The sequence below is a fragment of the Talpa europaea genome, assembly GCF_964194135.1.
Source record: "Talpa europaea genome assembly, chromosome: 3".
Taxonomy (NCBI): domain Eukaryota; kingdom Metazoa; phylum Chordata; class Mammalia; order Eulipotyphla; family Talpidae; genus Talpa; species Talpa europaea.
The window spans coordinates 133710253-133727613 of NC_140069.1; the positions used below are offsets into that span (position 1 = coordinate 133710253).

The window sequence follows — 17361 nt, forward strand, 5'->3', positions numbered from 1 at the left end:
CTCCCCGGACTCTTCTTTCCAAGCTCCGCCATTGGGTCCTGTTAGGACAGAAGGTCCACACTTCTTTGATTGGGGGGTACGGGGTGCCTAGAAAGGCTTCCCAGCCCCCAAATCTGGGCATGAGGTTGGATCGTGACCTGCCCGCCCATCAGTTCAATCTGAAAGCATCCTTAAAAGCCATCTGGGCTACATTTTAGAAGAGGGAACAGGATCAGTGAGCGCAGGGACTTGTCCCTGGGAAGCCAGGCGCAGATACAGGGCCAGGGCTTATTTATTTATTTTTTTATTTTGGCCTTAATATGTTGGCTACAACTTTTTTTTTTTTTTTTTTTACAATATTTGATTTCTCCCCTCAGGTGTGGTCACCCACCACCAAAGCACCCATAGTCCATCACCCTATTCCCATGGGCTCCCCCCTGTTTTCAACCCCCCATGTCCAACCTCTGCCCCACTCCCCGCCCCATTTCATATTTTGTTAAACGACGTGACAGACTCATAGAAAACAGAATTTAGCATGATGTAATAGGGCCGCACCATGTTCAGATATAGATGGCAAATTCAACCCGGGACTCGGAATGGAGAGGTGATTTCTGGAATGTCAGTGCCTCTAAGATATGAGACAATGGCTGCCAGTGCAATGGGGTGTCTGGAGCCCGCTGACAAAGGGCTTTGTTGGTCTAGCGGATGAAGCCATTCCCTGCTGCCCGGGCCTCATGCGATCGGAGGGTCCGGTGGCGCACCTGAGGGCTGGGTGGGGCACCTGGGGGTCCGGTGGGGCACCTGAGGGTCCGATGGGGCACCTGAGGGTCCGGTGGGGCACCTGAGGACTAGGTGGGGCACCTGAGGGCTGGGTGGGACACCTGAGGCCTGGATGGCGCACCTGAGGGTCCGGTAGGGCACCTGAGGGCTGGATGGCGCACCTGAAGGTCCGGTGGGGCACCTGAGGACTAGGTGGGGCACCTGAGGGCTGGGTGGGGCACCTGAGGGCTGGATGGCGCACCTGAGGGTCCGGTGGGGCACCTGAGGGCTGGGTGGGCGCCCCCGGGGTGTTCCCCCCCGCCATGGAACGGGGGGTGTGCTCCCTGCTGCCTTCTAAAGTTTCGTGCGGCAGGAGCGGGCAGGGAAGTCAACCGCACGCCTCTCCCCGCGGCGCGACCTCGGTGACTCACGGCCGCAGGTGTGTTTTATTTTTTTTTATTTATTTATTTTTTTTTTTTCTGCAGTCAGGAGATTGAGTACGCAGGTGTGTTTTAACTCTCGTCGCTGTGACGCGTGATCACTGCGCGCGGACCCCGGCCGCCCCCACCGGGGGCGGGGCCGCGAGCGCGCCGGGCGAGGACGTGCGGGCCGCAGCGCGCGTGCGCGGGGCGGGCGCGCCTATAAGACGGGGGTGCGGGCGCGCGGCCGTGCCACAGCTGCCCGAGTGGACGCCTCGCGGCGCGCCTGCACCGCCTCTCCCGACTGCGGCTCGACGCGCGGTTACAGCCAGCCGGCCACCCCAGCCCTTCCCCCCGGAGGTAAGCGGCTCTGTGCTCCCCCTGCCCCCCCCCCCCGCCCCTCGGCCTCCACCCCGGTCCCCACCCCTCAGGCTGAGCCACGGGTTCCCGGACTGAGGCGGCGCCCCCGGGGGGGCTCCCCTCCCCCTCGCCCCGTCGCTGTCTGGGCCCCCAGTTAGCCGCCCTGCCCTGCTTTGTCCAGGGGTGGCTCTGACTAGGGTCCTCGCCTTGGATCTGTGATTTAGGCGCCCTACCATGCCCCCCCCAAAGCAGCCTAGTACCTCCCCATCACAGCGCTTGGCCTGTGTGTGCGTGGCAACCGCGTGTTTTTTCCTTGCCTGTCTCCCTGGACTGTCTCCCTGGCAGGCTTCACCGCCTCGCGAGGCCCTAGTACCCTGTAGTGCCTAGTACGTTGTGGGTGTTCAGAGTGTATTTGTTAAATAAGTGAAATTGGTAGAGTCGCTCCTCTTAATTATTTTGTCTTTGAAAAGCTTTGTGACTAATTTGAAGCTGTGAACGCCACGAAAGGACTCGATCTTTAGTTCAGGAAGGTTGGCATTCTCCAGGCTGTGGCGCAGGGATCATGCATCACAGAGGAAGTAAATTTTTACTTTGAGAGAAAAAAAAAAATTTAAGGAGCATTCCGACAAGACTGCCTCCTCAGCCGTGGAGTTTACAGTCTGCAGATACTTGAACATTCTGCTTCAAAGAACAAGCCGCTGGGCCCTGTCTCCCTGGCTGGCTGAATCGCTCCTTTTAGCTCCACGAAGGGTGAAGGCCAAAGGCATACAAATCCCAAAAGACAGGAGATTAACCTCGAGCCTCTCTTTCCTCAGGATCCAGAGGCCTTTCAGAAGTAGAAGGCGACTTGACTCTACTGCCCTGCAAAGGAGTGGAATTCTTTCAGCCATGAAGCACGTGTTAAGATTCTACCTCCTGGGCGTGGGGCTCACGGTGCTCTCCATCTTTGTGAGGTTGATGGAGTCACTGGAGGGCTTACTGGAGATCCCATTGCCTGAGAGTTTTTCAACCACCAGAGGTCACCTGGCCAGCACGCAGCCCCCCAAGGGTCTTCCAGACCACCCATCCAGAGGGGTGCAGTAAGACCTCCCCTGACTGCAGTAACTTTAGAACACTGGCCTAAACTCTTCCAGCCAGGTGTCCTCAGGTATAGACTTAGTGGCAGTGTTAGCAGGAAACTGTTTTGAGGCCCAAGAAGAGCCTCCCCGTCTGGATGTGCCATGACCTGGAGAAACCTGTTTAATACCCAGTGTGAGGGGGTTGTCTATGACTGAGGTGGAGTGACCTCGTTCCTCTCCCCAGGGGTGCTGGACACCCTGCTGTCTTCTGCAGCATAGCCCTGGTGTGGCAACATCTGCCAATGTTTTCGCTTCTACTTCCCAGACGTCTGCTGAAGGTTTCTTTGGATCTGGGTGTCTTGGGATCTGACTTCCATGAGAGCTCCCGTGTGGATGACAGTGGGGGCTGTGGGGACTGACTCTAGGGAAGGGGACAGCAAAGCTCAGTGTCTAGTACTCATTGTTTCACATTTTTCAACACCTTCCTTCAGTGTGTCTGAAGGGGGCAAGGAGACACCAAAGCCTGCTCAGGATGTGAGCATATCGTGGCCACTGCGTGGCCTAAGTGAATTTTTCCAGTGAAATAAAGTTGAGTGTATATCTCCTTTCTGTGTCATTAGCTTCTGTCGTTGAAATTGGTGCTAGATCTTTCTAGAGCTGAAGTTTAATATGTGAAAAGTTTGGAGTAGGAATGAGCTTAAAACACTTTGTTGAAAACAAAAAGAAAGTGAGGGCCTCCCCGGTGGCGCAGCGGTTGAGCACTGGGTTGCAAAGCTACCCGCAGCCTCTGCGGCGCCGGTTCGATCCCCAGCTGCTCCCCGGCCACCGGAGGAGGGTCCCGCAAGGCGCGCAGACCTCTCCTGCCGCCCACTGCTCCCCTCAGCAGTGTACTTTGGTCCTTCTGCCTGCTCTGCTCCCCGCTCTGGCTCTGGTGAATTCTCTCACCCTCCCGTGCTTCTGACTGTACCCAGTGCTTATATAAATAAATAAACAAATAAATAAATAAATCTTTAAAAAAAAAAGTGAATTTGGGGCAGGGGACAGTAGAGTCTGCCCTGTGTCAACCAGGCTTGTCTGAGCTTTGGCCAAGACTATGACAGTCCTCCCTTGACTTTATAAAGAAAAAGAAAAGAAAAAGAAATGATCATTCCAACCCCCTCAGCTTCAGACTGGGGTGAAGAGCCCGATCAGCCTGGGAAGTCATAGCTTCTGCACACCCAGCCCTTCGAGTAGTCAAGGTCAGCTGTTTAGCTAAGGTCAGTTGTTTAGATCTTCCAGATCTAAACACCTTGGCTTTTACTCAAAAACATGGGCTTTCGGTTTCTGTGTCCTCCAGTCCTCACCCCCATCCCATGCTCAAGCATATCCACTTTTCACTCACAAGTGCTATGTCTCCACATTCTCATCTTGCTGTGGGCATCATTTCATGTTTGTTGGGCTTGATTTCTTTTTGCCAAAGAGCAAGAAATGGAGCATGGTGTGTTCTAATCCAGCTTTGCTTCCTGAGTGTTAAACTTAGATGTTAAACAACTGCCCTAGAAGCCAGTTGTTTGGGAATAACTTATTTATTGCAGACATCAGTGTTGTCTAGCTTGGTGCCTTCAGGGGGAGTGGTGACATTGTACCCCTTGTCCTTTGTGCTTGGTTGGGCTTATATGACTTGTCTTTTGGTAGCTTGGTGCTTACAAAAATACAGTTGGCTTTTTATCTCTATTTCAGGCAGTTTCATGTGCCTGTAGCCTTGCTTTTCTAGATATATTTCTAAAATTCAATGTATTCTCCCCCATCCAAGTACTAACCAGGCCCAACCCTGTGTAGCTTCTGAGGTCAGATGAGATCAGGCACATTCAGGGTGATATGGCTATAATTTATTTTCTCATTCTACCTCTTAGACTAATTTGGGGTGTTCTGAACTTTCAATTGGAAAACCACACTTTAAGTCTCTTTTCGAGCCTTTAGTTTGATTGAAATGGTTTCCTGGGTCTCACAATGTTTACAGCATCTTTGTTCTAACAATTCAACCACAGATATGATGACCATACTATTATTTCAATCTTTCCTATGACTAGGGTGATCAACTGCCCCTCTTCTCCTTGGCATCCTCCTGGGATGCAGGAATTGCAGTGCTAAGATTGCGCAAACCAGGACATTTGTTTAGAAACAAAGCTGAGTTTGAGCTGGCTTTTTTCACACTAACATTTCTCAATTTATCTTCTACCAGTTAAGGAGGAGAGGCAGTGGCTGCCGTGAACCCTGTAAGCCCACAGACTTCTTTAGTCTCTGGAGATGGATCCTGTGCGCCTACTTGCTAGCTGGCATTCCTCACTGGGTCATCTTGTGATCCTTTGTCAGTGGCAACAAACAGTATCCAATTTGAGACAGGGCAAGCTAGGGTTATTAGGCAGTTTTTACCTTTAACATTTTAGACTTTAAAATCAGAAAAACACAGGGACATAGAATTTTTTCCCTAGCATGAATCAAAACAGTTTTTTTTTTTTTTTAAGGTGGACAAAGGGAGAGTCTAGTTCCCCCACAACTGGAAGGCAGCAGAGACATACCAATAATCTCAACACTGGAAAAATAATCCAGGCAGCTGCTTGTTGAGAGCAAAGGTAGTTTTTTTTTACCAGCCAGCTGTAGTGGACCCCTTTAATTATTAGTCCCCAGCATTTTGCCTTTTTGTCTTGACCATGACCAAGGAGGGTTAGCTGGAGAAGATGTCATTTAGGGCCAAATTGGGCTAGTTTTTTTTAAGAATGTGGCTTAAGGGCATGTCCCATGGAATTGAGATAGAGTATTTTATGGTCTCTGTAGCAATAAAAGAAAGGTACCCGCAATGGCAGCACAGAGACAAAGCAGGGACATTTCTACAGTTAAGTCAGAGGTCGTCCCATCCGACCAGGACCATATATCATGGTCTCTCGACTGGCTCTCAACTCTAGGAGGCCAGGAGAGTTGTCGAGACTTGGGTCTAAGTGACTGACTAAGAGAAGCAACAGGTGAGATAGGAGACAATTACTCCTGAAAATTGGTCTCAATTCTAAGATGCAGGAGAGATGCGTGCCTCCTTTGCAAGGCTGACGAGGAGGCTCCCATCTGCAAAAAAGGAATGAAAGCAGGTATCCAACATCTGCTTCTTTCCCCAAAGGCGGAGAAAACCTATAGACAGGTCAAATTATGGATTTAGGGTCAAATGGAACCCAATTCTCAATCCACTTCTCCCTTGCCTTTTTACCGGAGGCGTCCCTCCATTTAAACCCGGAGCTCTAACTGTGAGTGATTAACAGTTTCCTCGCATAGGGTCTACTGGACTTAATCACTCCCTTACCAGCGTGACTGATTTGATCTTGGCACTGTCTGTCTTCCACCGAACAGACAGGCGTGGGGTACCGGACTTTGTGGGATCCTACCGGCGTCCCCTATCCAGTCCTTGTACAAAGGGCACCTATTCCAAGCTTCTAGTGAGCTTATAGTAAGTCATTCTCCTCATCTGATGAAAGAGACCCTGAAAACACCTGAACAGTAGAGACTTAACACAAGCCACAGACCGAGTCCTATGACTTAACTTTTAATGATGTCCATTTGTCAGACAACAAAACTGATTCCTTTTTTCTTAAGCCATAGCCCTTAAAGCGGCAGTAGCCCAGAACCTGATATTTACTTGTCTTAAACTCCCTTTTGAAAAACTGCCATGAAACAAATTTATAATACCAAAAGTATAATTAATTAGCTGGACCTAGGATTTGAGGCAAAACTGTACATACATTCCTGTCATAATATGAAACTCAGCCTCTCCTGCCTGTGCCAACCAGCAGGATTAAAACCTACACCAGGGAAAAGGCTCCCAGAGGTGCCCCAAGATTCTTATAAGACCATTTTGTAACTTATATTTATAAGTTGCCTTGATAGAAGCTGAAAGAAGTCCATCCTATAGGGGAGGGATCAAGAAGGTGAAAGTCCCTTTTTTTGTTTGTTTGTTTGTTTGGCCTCCGTGACTCTCGCCTAGGTGCCGTCCTAGCAGAACGCCTTGTCTGAGCCATCGGATCTCCTGGGTGTCCAGTTCCAAGGGTCACAGCTTGGCCGTTCTGAGCACCCTCGGAGTCCACGGATGATAGAGGAAAGTAGGAATCAGTGACAAGAGAGTCCCGACATTCCCACTCAGCAAGTGGGGGATCAGGAAGCCTTGCCAGCTGAGAAACCTGTCACCCGAGACTTTAAGAATGGCGGCCTCACGCTAGTCGCTTTTACCGGGCCGACGGGTGCCCATTAATTTTTTGCAATCAAATATAGGACAGAGAAAAAGTTTTTGAAATATCTACTGCCTGTCTGAAGCCCACAGGTAACAGAGAAGCAAATCAGTTGCATTGCAAGAGAAGGAAGAATGGAAAGGGAGAGAGAGAGCAGAAAAAGATAAAAGGAGCCATTCTAACAATCCTAACAGGGATCTGAGGCCAGGGAAGGGTTCTGTGTCGGATCCTGTGTGGTGCTTAGTGAGGAATGACTTTCCCAATTGTCACATTGGGACCATTCATCCTCCACTGTGTCTCGGCAGCTCCCCCTTTGCTGAAGGCAAGGGAGGATGGCCCGAGCTGCTGGGAGATCAGCCCCTTATGTGCAGCTCCCGGACGGCCTCTACATGACGTATGTGCCTAGCTCTTCGGAGACCGGAGTCCCTCATACGACGACACCAGACTTTTATTCTTTACTGGCAGATGGGCTAGTCCCCTTACCTGGTCTGGTCACCAGTTTATCCTTTCACAGGAGTCTTTAAGGCAGTCGCCCTTTGGCATTTACTGACTGTCCTGTGTCCTTTTTATGGCCTCTTTGATGGCTCCAAGAGAAAGAAAATGTTTAGCAAGAGAAGTTTAGGACAAGCTGAAGATAGAAACAATTTGTGCCTCTCGGCTGACTTACCCAAAATCTTGTGAGATCCCGGACGAGCCCCCAAAATGATACCGGAATTGTCAGGCCTAGTCTCCCAGCCAGGAACGGATCTCAGGCTGCAGGGGCAGCACTGAGCCCCAGCCACTAGACCCCCACGGGTTGGTGTCTCATAAAGCCGCAGCAGGGACTTCGCAGACGCTCAGGCAAGCAAGCAAGAAGAGGCAGGTCAGGTTTGTTTAGAAGAAAAAGTTTATTGAGGAGGAAAAGAGCAGAAATAAAGTGGGACTCCCAGGCCAGGGAACCAGGCCTGGGAGGGGCAAGGAAGCCAAAGTAGAGTCGTGTCTTAGGGAATATATACCTTTTTCCCCTCATTATTCTAAAGCTGCCCCAGTCTCTTTGTGATTGGTCAGTTCTCGGCTGTCTCACTCAATTTGCTACTGAGTGGGGGATCTTCACATTCCTTATCTAACAGCTTTCTCTTTCCCCATTAGTTGCATCTTTAAATTTATGGCCCAGTCTTCTGGATGGGCATCCCTGCATTGAAGTTAAACAGCTGCCCTTTTAATGTGACCATAAATTAAACCACTCTCCATTTCTCCAATCTCCGCCTCCCTTTACCACCTGAAGGAAACCAGGACCAGCATTAACAATGTTGTCCTTGGTCCTGGCATGTTTGTTTTTCCTAATGGAATTGGTTATATTTCTTTGGTTGTCCTTATCTCTGAAGCCTCCCTAAATTCTTCAGAGGTCCCCTCCTGCACTGTCCCTAAAAACTGCCTAATAACCCTAGCTTGCCCTGTCTCAAATTCATGCTGCTAAAATTCTGTGCTCTGACTCTTACTCCTCCCTTATTAAATTAGAAGATATATTTTTTAAATTACTGCAGCCAAATTTACCAAATACTTTGCTACTATGTGTGTTGCCATCCTTGCAGCCTTTTTTTTTTTTAATTAATTTATTTATTTATACAAGCACTGGGTACAGTCAGAAGTGCGGAAGGATGAGAGAATTCACCAGAGTCAGAGCAGGGAACAGAATAGGCAGACTGATGAAGTACACTGCTGGGGGGAGCAGCAGGCGGCAGGAGAGGTCTGCGCGCCATGTGGGACCCTCGCCGGTGGCCGGGGATCGAACCAGCGCTGCAGAGGCCATGGGCAGCTTCACAGCCCAACGCTCAACTGCTGCGCCACCAGGGGAGGCCCTTTTAATTTTTTAAAAAAGCTTTATTTATTTATACAAGCACCGGGTATAGTCATATGTGCGGGAGGGTGAGAGAATTCACCAGAGCCAGAGCGGGGAGCAGAGCAGGCAGAAGGACCGAAGTACACTGCTGAGGGGAGCAGCGGGGCGGCAGGAGAGGTCTGTGGTGGAAGGAGAGGTCTGTGCGCCATGGGGGACCCTCCTCCGGTGGCCGGGGAGGAGCCAGGGATCCAACTGGCACTGCAGAGGCTGCGGGCAGCTTCACAACCCAGCGCTCAACCGCTGCGCCACCAGGGAGGCTCTTTGCAGCCTTTCTTAAGAGCTCTTATCCTCCAAGTAAATTAATGTGATAGATATTGTATTTATTTTAAACTATTTAAACTTGTATTTATTTTAAAAATACACAATATCCCCCTTTAGATTCCCATCTCCATATCATCCAAGGAAATGCCAGGTTTGCTGCAATAACAGCTGTAAAATCTCTCAGGAGCATAAAACAGGGCAATTGCCTCAGGATCTCCTCCCAGGAGGCAGAATTGGGCCCTAATCAAAGACTCTTCTCTTCCTCCAGGGTAAGGGCTATCATCACATCTGCTTAGTGGAGTATCAGGATCACCAGCCTACTGTGTCTCCTGTTCCTCCTTTCTCCTTAATGCATGTGTCCTACTCCACCCTAGTATATTGGGTGCACGGAGCACATGGCCTGTCTTTTTACTTCAGAGAGTTCCATCTCAAGTCACATGTGAAACCAGAATATAAACAATTGTGCTTTCTCAGATTCTTGATTTTGAACTTGATGTTATGGGTGAGTGGAATTCTTGGGTTGTGCCCTTAGCGAGGAGGTATAGTAAATGTATTACATGGCCGTTAGACTAGCAGGGTTGTTAGTGGTAGTCATGAATGTTCTGCAAATATTTATGACCTTGCCTTGTAGGCACATGATAGAATTGCATGTCCTGACTAGCTGGATGGGGCCAGGCGATTATGGCCAATGAGTTGTAAATAGAGGGGCCTCCCTGGTGCCTCAAGGGGTTAAGCACCGCACTATGAAGCAGTCTGCAGCCTCTGCAGCAGGAGTTCAATCCCCAGCTGGCCAGGGAGCAGCCCACATGGCGCAGCAGACCTCTCCTGTCTCGCCCACTGCTCCCCTCAGCAGTGTATTTCAGTCAGTCTGCCTGTTCTGTTCCCCACTCTATCTCTTGGTGGATCCTCTTACACATACCCCCTCCCCCGCTGCATCTCTGGCCTGTACCCCAGCTCTTGTATGCATAAATAAATCTTTTTTTAAAAAAAGGAGTTGTAAATAGCAATAGAAATGGTTTGTGTCCATTCTAGACTGGAACAGATTTTTTTTTTTACATTTAGAAGTTTGATGTTTTTGAGTCTTCAATGAAAAACTATTGTTCTAATAAGCAGCTTTTTGAGAGCAAAAACACAAAATTCCTTTAAGATATTTTTACAGTCCCTGTATAATTTTTTTCCCCTCCAGCAAACCACCCTTCCTCATCTCCCATCTGCCTCCCTCTGCCATCCCCTCCACCTTTTTCCCTAGTCCTCTTCTAACCGTTATCTTCTGTTTGCCAAGTTCAAGTTGTATTCCTTCTATTCTTTGCGTATAAATGGCTTTTTGGTACTTATATTCCAGAAATGAATGAAACCATCTGATATCCATCTTTCACTTTTATTTATTTTTTTTATTTTTTTTTAAGATTTGTTTATTTATTTACACAAGCACTGGGTACAGTCAGAAGCGCAGGAAGGTGAGAGAATTCACCAGAGCCAGAGGGGGGAGCAGAGCAGGCAGAAGGACCAAGGTACACTGCTGAGGGGAGCAGCAGGCGGCAGGAGAAATCTGCGCGCCATGTGGGACCCTCCTCCGGTGACCTGGGAGCAGCCGGGGATTGAACCGGCGCCGCAGAGGCTGCGGGTAGCTTCGCAACCCAGCGCTCAACCGCTGCGCCACCAGGGAGGCTCCATCTTTCACTTTTTGACTGATTCACTCAACATAATCACCTCAAGGTCCATCCATTGTGTCCCAAATGCCTTGGTTTCATCTTTCTCCAGAGCTGTGGAGGTTGGAGCACTTAAGCACTGCTTCAAACCCCCAAGGCCTCTTTCTTTCCTCCCCAGTAACCAGCAATGCTCCAGATGGGACTATTTTATTAGTTTAGGACCTCCCATGAAGATAGCATGGAACAGAACCCCCAACAGATCCCTGATGAACACAGAATAGAAATGAGAAGTAAACCTTTATTGTGTTAAGTTACTGAGGTTTTGTAGGGGGGAGAGGGGATTTCACTCTAGCATAACTTGACCTGTTCACAGCACCTACTGGGTGCCAGGCATCAATTAAGGTGTCATCAATACCTATCTCAAATTACATATACAAGACAGTAGAGGGAAAACACGTAAACAGTGTTTCATGACTGTTCCATACAAATATGTGTATAGGACACAGGGTCCATAAAGTTACTTGCTGGGTGGAGGCAGATATCAGGGAAAACTTTAGAGGATCTGAATTAAAAAAATGAATAGGTGGTCATATTAGGAAAAAGTTTTCCCATAGAACAGTGTGAGGGCCTCCCTGGTGGCGCAAGGGGTTAAGCACCGCACTATGAAGCAATCCACAGCCTCTGCAGCATGAGTTCGATCCCCGGCCAGCTAGGGAGAAACCCACATGGCGAGGCAGACCTCTCCTGTCTTGCTCACCACTCCCCTCAGCAGTGTATTTCAGTCAGTCTGCCTGTTCTGTTCCCCACTCTGTCTCTGGTGGATCCTCTCACCCCCCTGCATCTCTGGCCTGTACCCCAGCTCTTGTATGCATAAATAAATAAATCTTAAAAAACAAACTAAGTAACAAAAAAAAGAACTGTGAGCAAGGACATGGAGATTAACCTAAGCAAGTCTACAAATACGGATTGTAAATCACCGTTATTAGTGTGAGACCTTAACTCTAGTGCCATCTAGTGGGAACTAGAAAGGAAGGAAATATTTTATGTTCTGTTACGCTTTCTGAATTTGAAAGGCTGTGCAGGTAAAGCTTACGATATCAAAAATGTTATAGTTCAGTAAAGTGGCAGGATACAAAATCAACACGCAAAAGTCAGTAGCCTTCCTATACACAAACAATAAATCTGAAGAAGAAGAAATCAAAAAGACCATCCCTTTTGTTATTGAAACAAAAAAAATCAAATATTTGGGAATAAATCTAACAAAAGAGGTAAAGGACCTATACAAAGAAAACTATAAAACACTGTTAAAAGAAATAGAAGAAGACACAAAGAAATGGAGAGACATCCCCTGCTCATGGATTGGAAGAATAAACATTATTAAAATGGCCATCCTTCCAAAAGCAATATACAGATTCAATGCTATTCCAATCAAAATTTCAATGTCATTCTTCAAAGAAATAGAACAATTATTGATGAAATTCATATGGAATCACAAAAAACCCCGAATAGCCAAAGCTCTCCTGAAAAAAAAAGAAGGGAATGGAGGCATCAGACTCCCAGACTTCAAACTATACTACAAAGCCATAATCATCAAAACTGCATGGTATTGGAACAAGAACAGACATACAGACCAATGGAATCGAATAGAAAATCCAGAAATAAACCCACAGATTTATGGTCAACTAATCTTTGACAAAGGAGCAAAGAATATGCATTGGAGCAAAGAAAGTTTGTTCAATAAATGGTGCTGGGAAAACTGGGTCGCTACATGCAAAAGAATGAAGCTTGACCACCACCTCACACCATACACAAAAATCAACTCAAAATGGATTAAAGAACTAGACATAAGACCTGAAACCATAAAATATATAGAAGGAAATATAGGCGAAACACTACGTGATTTGCACATCAAAGACATCTTTACAGACACATCACCCAAAGCAGTGATAGTGAAGGCAAAGATAAACAGCTGGGACTACATCAAATTAAAGAGCTTTTGCACAGCAAAAGAGACAATAACAAAAACAAAGAGAAACCCCACCAACTGGGAGAACATTTTTGCACCCAACACTAATGATAAAGGACTGATCACAAAAATCTGCAAAGAGCTGATGAGACTCAACAACAACAAAGAAAATAATCCAGTCAAAAAATGGGCAGAAGAGCTTAAAAGAAACTTCTCTGAAGAGGAAATGCAAATGGCCAACAGGCATATGAAAAAATGTTCAACATCACTTGTCATCAGGGAAATGCAAATCAAAACTACCATGAGATACCATCTTACACCAGTGAGAATGGCACATATTAAAAAAACTAGCAACAACAAATGTTGGCGAGGGTGTGGAGAAAAAGGAACTCTTCTGCACTGTTGGTGGGAGTGCAAACTGGTCCAACCACTGTGGAAAGCTGTGTGGAGATTTCTGGACCTACTAAACATAGAGCTTCCATATGATCCAGCAATTCCACTCCTAGGTATTTACCCAAAGGACACAGAAACATCAATTCCAAAGAACACCTGCACCCCTATGTTTATAGCAGCACTGTTTACAATAGCTAAGCTTTGGAAACAACCCAAATGCCCAAAAATAGATGACTGGATCAAGAAGATGTGGTACATATATACCATGGAATATTACTCAGCATTCAAAAAAGATAAACACATGCAATTTGCTGCAACATGGATGGCGCTGGAAGGGATCATGCTCAGCGAAATAAGCCAAAAAGAAAAAGAAAAATACCGGATGGTCTCACTCATAGCAGGAATCTAGAAAACTTAAATAAGGGACCAGGAAAATGAATAACTATAAGAAAGTGAAAATCAAAATCAACAAAAAACTATGAACCAGAGACACTTTTAGGGGGGCGGGGGCGGGAGGGGAGGGATTGGGGTCAGAATGGGGGGCTGCAATTGTATGGGGAATATAACAATAAAATTTATAAAAAAAAAAAATGTTATTGGCTGGAACATATGAGCTAGTCTAGCCCCGTCTTATAAAAATACAATATAAAACTTATAATACTATATACAGAATTTGACTTTTCCTAAGTCAGTTTTTAAAAAGCGGTGCGCAGACCTCTCCTGCCACCCGCTGCTCCCCTCAGCAGTGTACTTCGGTCCTTCTGCCTGCTCTGCTCCCCGCTCTGGCTTTGGTGAATTCTCTCGCCCTCCCACGCTTCTGACTGTACCCAGTGCATGTATGAACAAAAACAAACAAACAAACAAATAAATAAATAAATAAATAAAACATGCCTCTAAAAAAAAAATAAATAAATAAAAAGCATTTAATTTTTTTCGAATTCAATTTTAGTAATTTTGTGTGACATTTGTATAGACCAGCTAAGTCTCCAAATTTATTGGTACTAAGTTTTTAAAACTATTTCCGTATACTTTTAAAGTTCATAAGGCTTGTGGTGGTGGTCTCTCTTTTTTCCTGAATTGGCAGTTTGTGTTTTCTCATTTTTCTAGGTCCTTGCTAATTAGAGGTTTCTCAATTTTTATAAATTTTATTGTTCTTAAGGCAATACATTTTTTGTAAATAATTTTTAAAGATTTATTTATGCATACAAGAACTGGGGTACAGGCCAGATGTGCAGGGGGGTGAGAGGATTCACCGGAGACAGAGTGGGGAGCAGAACAGGCAGATTGACTGAAACACACTGCTGAGGGGAGCAGCGGGCAAGTCGGGAGAGGTCTGCTGAGCCATATGGGTTGCTCCCTGGCCGGGGATCGAACTCGTGCTGCAGTGGCTGCAGGTAGCTTCATAGCACTAAGACTCTAACCCCTGTGCCACCAGAGAGGCCCATGTGAAGTCTTCTTTGTATGATACTGACTTAAGATTAGCGACAGCAGGTTTATCTTACTCTAGCTTTTTAAGTTATATATCTATACTTTAAGTATATTTCTTACAGACAGCAAATTGTCGTGGCTCGCTTTTAATACAGTCTGACAATATCTAACTTTTGATTGGCATGTTTAGGCCATTTAAATTAATGTAATTATCAATAAGTTGGGTTTAAATCTACCATATTCTTATTTTTTTTCTATTTTCCATTCATCTTTGGTTCCATTTTCCTCTTTTCTTACTTCCTTTTGAATTAACTGAGAATTCTTTGGTATTTTATTTTGTCCACAATAGACTTATTAGCTATACCGCTGTTTAATTTTTAATGGTTCCTCAATTCTAGGCCTTACAATAGATATCTTTAACTTATTACAGTCTACCTTCAAGTAGTATCAGCCTACTTCATGTATAATATCAGAGTCAAGCAAAAATGCACCTTTATTTCTCCCTTGTCATCCTATGTGCCATTCTTGTCATATATTTTATTACCACATATGTTCTAAACCTGATGTTACATAGTGCATTTTATAATTTTTTAAGTAAATTATTGTTTTTAAGAATTTTTAAAATTGGTCCTCCCTGGTGGCACAAGGGGTTAAGTCTCAGCAGTATGAAGCTGTCAGCAGCCCCTTCAGCATGAGTTTGATCCCCAGCCAGGGAGGTGACCCACATGGCGCAGCAGACCTCTCCTGTCTCGCCCACTGCTCCCCTCAGCAGTGTATTTCAGTCAATCTGACTGTTCTGCTCCCCACTCTGTCTCTGGTGAATCCTCTCACCACTGCCCCCCACCCTGCACCTCTGGCCTACACCCCAGTTCCTGTATGCATAAATAAATAAATCTTTTTTTAAAAAGAATTTTTTAAATTATATACTAAAGTTATAACAATTTTATGTATTTATGTATTTACTCATGTAAACATCTTATTCTATGTGCAGTTGTATAGTTTTCACAATATTTGGGAAATGTCCAGCCACTGTTTGTTCAACTTTGTATCTCTACTTAAGGAAGTAAACAATTATGTCCAAAAGCACTCTGACCACATGTCAACAACTCTGATCAGAGTACTTTTAAGTGCCAGTAATGATTCCTATAATACGTAGCATAAGTATTATATGTACCTTGTACATAGTTCCTGGTTCTCGGTAAGTATCCGTAGTGCCATAGATAGGAAGTTTCTTTAACACTCTTTTCTTTTTAAAAGGAAATATATGTTCATGGAAAGTCATTCAAACAGTACACAGAAGCATATACTATGAAAAATAACTTTTTTTCCCCCACCACCATTACCGATGTCCTGCCCCATCGAATGCAACCACATTTTCATCTTCTCAGACATTGTCTGCACATGTTCAGAGATATTTGAGTTTACTTTCTTTTTTATTTCTTTAACCCAAATGATAGCATGTGGGTTCCTATGAGTTGGCTACTAGCTGGCCACTCATGGGCAACTGCGACCTATTTGCTATCTGCAAATCACAGCAGAGCATTCCTTGACTACCTACGGGGAATAGCCCGCATACGAGGCAGGCCCAGGGATGCCCAGGCCGCTGTTGACCTGATTACGTGACTATCTCCATGGCGGTCTCGGGATAACTCTGCCTGTGATAACATCATACTTTGCTGATGCTGCTGATGCATTGTCACAATGTCCCCTTCCCTCTCCTTTGTAAAACTTTGTCCCCCGTTCCTATCCCACCCTCCGGACCCTATTCCTCATACCATTGTCTCATGTTCAGCTCTTACTAGGCTGTGTTACTAGGCTTTCAGTAAATGGCACAAGAACAAGAACTTCTGCTCAAGTAGGAGAGTCTTGCCTTGCAAACCTGCTCCATCACTGCTGTGTTCCTCATCTTGTTCCCACTGCAAAATGGCAACAGAGTTCCTGTCACAACAATAGCATATTTTAAAAAAACTTCTCAAGTCTGGACAATCATTGCATACAAGTGTACATAACGCTGCCTTTTTTTAATGGCTGCAAAACATTGTGTCACACGGACGTGCCATCATTCATGTAGCTGGTGCCCAGCTGATGCACGTTTCTCCAGTGTGCAATAATCCCCATTGATTATTGAAACCAATGCTGTGGTAGATTTTCTTATACTTACTGAAAACAAGGGCCTACTTCACAGGGAAGGTGGTATTCTAGCAACAGCATTGCTCTGATGTTCTCTGTGACGTCCCATTTTTGGCTTATGTGCTACACAAGTCCAATTACCTATTTCCTTTACAAGAAAAGGAGAAAAAATGTCAAGAAAAGAGTACTTTGTTAAGAAAGCAAAAGTAATTATCTCAAAGACTGAATTTCTGGTGTTCTAGACTTTGTATTAATTTCTTAAAATGAAAGTTGTCTAATGAGTCTTAATAAGCAATAAGCCAATGAGATATAAGCTGCGGCTTCTGGATCTAAGCACTCTGGAGAAATACAAAGAAGAAGCAGCCCTCTCTCCTGACAGCAAGAGATGCACCAGGAGATTTAACCCTGGTCAAGCTGGATCTCAGCAGTGTTTGTCTTGAGAATTAAAACATATGGGAGAACTGACTTAGCCCCTTGGCATGCTCCTTGAATAAGCACCAGAGTTCTCCGGAGAGACTGAGAGCTGTTTGGCCATTGGCTGAGAGGGGAGTTGAACTCAATCTCACCCCTCCTCAATAGCATGCAAACTGCAGAAGGCATAGAGCAAAAGTTTCTTGTATTAGCTAATATTTCACAACCAGTTCTCAGGGGAAGGGGTAGAAAGGAGAGAGCAGGGCGTGCTCGCACACGCAGTGCATGTTTGTGTGTATATGTGTGTGTGTGTTCATAATAAATTTCACAGACTTAAGATACGTAGAGCAGAGTTATTACAACCAACAATAAAATATGTAACACTCTTTATTGTAAATTTCATATAGCCAATTGATTCTCAC

At 45.7% G+C, this 17361-nt stretch overlaps 1 protein-coding gene across 1 annotated transcript; it reads left to right on the plus strand.

Moving 5' to 3' along the window:
* Positions 1 to 2405: 2405 nt before the first annotated feature.
* HILPDA (hypoxia inducible lipid droplet associated) lies at positions 2406 to 2600 on the plus strand (the record flags this gene model as incomplete). Its single annotated transcript, XM_084230375.1, has 1 exon — positions 2406 to 2600. The coding sequence occupies one exon, from the start codon at positions 2406 to 2408 to the stop codon at positions 2598 to 2600; it is 195 nt and encodes a 64-aa protein (XP_084086501.1).
* Between the last annotated feature and the right edge of the window lie 14761 nt (positions 2601 to 17361).